The 5059-nt window shown below is 42.6% G+C and overlaps 1 protein-coding gene across 1 annotated transcript in view; it reads right to left on the bottom strand.

The window, feature by feature from the left end:
* LOC122551811 (tubulin alpha chain-like) overlaps positions 1-4754 on the bottom strand; it is a 9505-nt gene extending 4751 nt beyond the window's left edge. The window contains exon 1 of the mRNA XM_043694291.1: positions 4496-4754. Within this exon, the coding sequence (XP_043550226.1) occupies positions 4496-4742 (247 nt within the window). The 5' untranslated portion in view covers positions 4743-4754. The remainder of the gene's footprint in view (positions 1-4495) is intronic.
* Between the last annotated feature and the right edge of the window lie 305 nt (positions 4755-5059).

The following is a 5059-nucleotide window of genomic DNA, read 5'->3' on the forward strand; positions in this document are numbered from 1 at the left end:
TACTTAAGAGGGAAATCAGGAGGGCAAAAAGGGGACATGAGAAAGCTTTGGTAAATAGGGTTAAGGAGAATCCAAAGGGTTTTTACAAATACATTAAGGACAAAAGGGTAACGAGGGAGAGAATAGGGCCCCTCAAAGATCAGCAAGACGGCCTTTGTGTGGAGCCGCAGAAAATGGGGGAGATACTAACCAAGTATTTTGCATCAGTGTTCACTGTGGAAAAGGATATGGAAGATAGAGACTGCAGGGAAATAGATGGTGACACTTTGCAAAATGTTCAAATTACATAGGAGGAAGTGTTGGATGTCTTGAAACGCATAAAGGTGGATAAATCCCCAGGATCTGGTCAGGTGTACCCACGAGTTCTGTGGGAAGCTAGAGAAGTGATTACTGGGCCTCTTGCTGAGATATCTGTATCATCGATAGTCACAGGTGAGGTGCCGGAAGACTGGAACTTGGCTAACATGGTGCCACTGTTTAAGAAGGGTGGTAAGGATAAGCCAGGGAACTATAGACCAGTGAGCCTGACATCAGTGGTAGGTAAGTTGCTAGCGGGAATCCTGAGGGACAGGATGTACATGTATTTGGAAAGGCAAGGACTGATTAAGGATAGTCAACATGGCTTTGTGCGTGGGAAATCATGCCTCACAAACTTAATTTGAGTTTTTTGAAGAAGTAACAAAGAGGATTGATGAGGGCAGAGCAGTAGATGTGATCTATATGGACTTCAGTAAGGTGTTTGACAAGGTTCCCCATGGGAGATTAATTAGCAAGGTTAGATCTCACAGAATACAGGGAGAACTAGCCATTTGGATACAGAACTGGCTCAAAGTAGAAGACGGAGGGTGGTGGTGGAGCGATATTTTTCAGACTGGAGGCCTGTGACCAGTGGAGTGCCACAAGGATCGGTGATGGGTCCTCTACTTTTTGTCATTTACATAAATGATTTGGATGCGAGCATATGAGGTACAGTTAGTAAGTTTGCAGATGACACCAAAATTGGAGGTGTAGTGGACAGCAAAGAGGGTTACCTCAGATTACAACAGGATCTTGACCAGATGGGCCAATGGGCTGAGAAATAGCAGATGGAGTTTAATTCAGATAAATTCGAGGTGCTGCATTTTGGGAAAGCAAATCTTAGCAGGACTTATACACTTAATGGTAGAGTCCTAGGGAGTGTTACTGAACAAAGAGACCTTGGAGTACAGGTTCATAGCTCCTTGAAAGTAGAGTCGCAGGTAGATAAGATAGTGAAGATGACGTTTGATATGCTTTCTTTTATTGGTCAGAGTATTGAGTACAGGAGTTGGGAGGTCATGTTACGGCTGTACACAACGTTGGTTAGGCCACCGTTGGAATATTGTGTGCAATTCTGGTCTCCTTCCTATCGGAAAGATGTTCAAAGACTTTTCCCTGGGGTCGGGGAGTCCAGAACTAGAGGGCATAGGTTTAGGGTGAGAGGGGAAAGATATAAAAGAGACCTAAGGGGTAACCTTTTCACACAGAGAGTGGTACGTGTATGGAATGAGCTGCCAGAGGATGTGGTGGAGGCTGGTACAATTGCAACATTTAAGAGGCATTTGGATGGATATATGAATAGGAAGGGTTTGGATTGATATGGGCCAGATGCTGGCAGATGGGACTAGATTGGGTTGGGATATCTAGTCGGCATGGATGGGTTGGACCGAAGGGTCTGTTTCCATGCTGTACATCTCTATGACTCTATATCTGCACCAGCTCTTCAAATGAGTATCGTTACCCACTCTGACTGTTCTCTGGACTAGTGAATTTTGAACAGTTTTAAATACATAAATAAAACTAAGTTTTGTACCAAGGTTCTTTGTACCTCAGATGGCACCATGTGTGGCAACATTATTAACTTGTCACTGTACTCTGTACTTGAGTCCATGTGACGATAAAACCTAAATATGAATATGAATCTGAATCTGCTCTGTCACTATAACTGAGCATTACACTGGTGGTGGTTATGACGCAGAGGTCGAACCCCTCTGTTAATTAAAACCCATCCCCCAGGAAAGCTCGCCTTGCCCTATAATCTGTGAGTGACAGAGAACTCCTAAATCCCACTATTTAAAGAGAAATAACAATTTATTTTCCCAAACTCTAATAGTGAACGTTAAACAAAAAGTATTCACAAATCCAAGCCCTCCTTTTCTTAACTACTTACTATCTGACCCCAACTCTATAAAAAAGGTTGTTCCAGTAACACACTGATTAACTTAGTCTCAAGACCACACAGGCTCTGTCTTCTCTGTTGTCTTCAATCTTCAGCTACTGATCTCCCTGGGTCATCATTTCTTTTTACTGTGTGTCTATTTCACATGAAAAGGTACCTTTGATAGAGAGTGTCTTCTAATTTCTTTGAGAGCATGATTTTAGATGGGTAGTTAGCTCTCCAGCTCAGCGGCAGTTGCTCAGCTGATCAGTGTCAGTTGCTCTCTGACCAATTTTCAAAATGTCCATGTTTTTGTACCGCCAACATTGTACTGTCTCATTGGTTCGATATTGTCAAAACAATAAAGTCAAACTCAATTGGATTTTAGTATCCTGGGCATAAATTAAACTGATTGGTTAAGTTATAATTGTTGTCAAAACAGCAGCCAAAACTCAGGTATCCATTTAACAGCTAATTGTTACATGTATCTATTTTGGAACAGCTCATCTCCCAGCCTTTACATTTCAGGCAGCTGAGCCTGCACTTTAAGTTTACTTCAAAGTTTAGAAAACACTTTCTATTTTAAAGTGAACATACATGCTTTCGACTTCGTAACATTGTGAAAACACAAATAATTTCCTAGAACCCTTCAGAGAGGACACCAGTCATACTTAACCTGGTCTAACCTATATCCTGGGGACGAGTTACAAAAACATACATAAATGCCTGACCTTGAGCAGGTTTATAGGATTGAAATAAATATTTCCTGTCCCTACACACAGCAGGCTCCAGAATGAGGAATAGACCCACAGTGTAATTAGTTGATCTGAGGGCAGGACATGCCTTGACAAATAACTGTCAGTTGAAGACGGCAGTTGAAAGTTGAAGAAATATTCATGGCATTTGGGATAATTCCTTGAGGAGATGGTCAAAAGAACTCTGTATTACTGAAAGTAATGAATTAATGTGAATTTACCTACAATTTATAATACCACTTAGGCCTTTCAGCCCCACTGGTCTGTTCAGATGCTTACAACATGCAATAGTTCAGGATCTCACGTTATAAGAAAATCGCGCAGTATTTAAACCAACGGGACCAGGATCATGTTATAGTCAATACAGGTAAGGGGAAAGTTCGCGTTCTACAAATAACAGTCCAAATTCTTCAATTGCGTTAAAGCTAATTCGCGTTGATGAAACACGCGTTATAGCAGAACCGACTTGGTCTTTTTTCATCATGTACTTATCCAATTTCTCCTTAAATTATCCCATTGATCTCAGTTACTTCATGTAGTAATGCAAGTACTGCAGCTGTGTTTGTACAAAGGTGGCACGGTGGCTCAGTGGTTAGCACTGCTGCCTCATAGCGCCAGGGACCCGGGTTTGATTCCAGCCTTGGGTGACTGTCTGTGCAGAGTTTGCACATTTATCTTGTGTCTGTGTGGGTTTCCTCCCACAATTCAAAGATGTGCCGGTTGGTGAACTGGCCAGGCTAAAAGAACTCAGTATTCCTGATGAAGGGCTTTTGCCCGAAACGTCGATTTTACTGCTCCTCGGATGCTGCCTGAACTGTTATGCTTTTCCAGCACCACTCTAATCTAAACTCTGGTTTCCAGCATCTGCAGTCATTGTTTTTACCCTGTTAGGTAAATATGGGAATGGGTCTGGGTGGATTACACTTCAGAGGGTCGGTGTGGATTTGTTGGGTCAAATAGCCTGTTTTGATATTGTAGAGAATCTAATTATCAAGCTTGTGTTCAAAACATTCTCCAGCTAAGGCGTTTTCTCCTGAATACCCTCCTGATTTATTTGTGACAATCTTTTATTTACCGCCATGTGTTTTGTTCTCTCACACAAGTGGAAACATCTCCATTTCCATCCTATTGAGGAGCTTCATTACTTTGAAGAGCTCTCTCCCGGTCATTGGTCAACCCTTCTCTTTATTCATTTGGGGTGCCTCAGTCTGTTCAGTTCAGAGCCAGGTTGTATCTGGAGCAAGTCAATTCCTAGTGACGGGTTCAAGCTTATAGCAGCAGCGATCCAGAAGGGGTTTGAACATCTGGAAAGGCTACACACGTGAGACTCTCAGGGTAACCAAGACTCCAGGCTTGGGCCTGACTCCAGGCCGTGGCTAGACCTTGGTGCCTGCATCATAGGTTCTCAACACCTTTATGGAGATAAGACATTAAGATCTAGACGTTTTTCTTCCCTTCTGGCTTATGTTTATTTATTGTATAGTTTTCACTATTCCTATATTGGAATACACATGACAGTAAAATCTAATTCTAATTCTAAGAAGGATCAAAAGCCAATACAAACCGATCACAGTGGGCTCCAGATCCACAAACACAGCCCTGGGTACGTGTTTGCCAGATCCGGTGTGACTGAAGAATGTTGTATAGGAGTCATCCGCAACTCCACTGGATTTGTCGCCTGTCATCTGCCCATCAGGCTGGATACCATGTTCCAAACAGTACAGCTCCCAGCAGGCATTGCCCATCTGGACACCAGCCTGGCCAACATGGATGGAGATACATTCACGCTGTAGAATGAAGAAAAGCATCATGAGTCTCAGAAACAATGCTAAGGAACAAGAAGAATGGACACAAAAAGAACAATGTTGCCCCAGAAATCTTGTTAGGCCACTTTTAGTCAGAGTGGTAGTCCCTATACACCATGTACTCCCTGTACACTCATGACTGTGTGGCCAAATTTCGTCCTAACTCCATCTACAAGTTCACTGACAACATCACCGTTGTAGGCCGGATCTCAAACAACTACGAGACAGAATACAGGAAATACAGGAATATATTAGTGGCAGGGTGTAAAGATAAGTCAGAAAAATGTAAGAGCTGGTCATTGATTTCAGGAAGTGGAGTGGAG

The sequence above is a fragment of the Chiloscyllium plagiosum genome, chromosome 7, assembly GCF_004010195.1.
Source record: "Chiloscyllium plagiosum isolate BGI_BamShark_2017 chromosome 7, ASM401019v2, whole genome shotgun sequence".
In the NCBI taxonomy this organism is placed as follows: Eukaryota; Metazoa; Chordata; class Chondrichthyes; order Orectolobiformes; family Hemiscylliidae; genus Chiloscyllium; species Chiloscyllium plagiosum.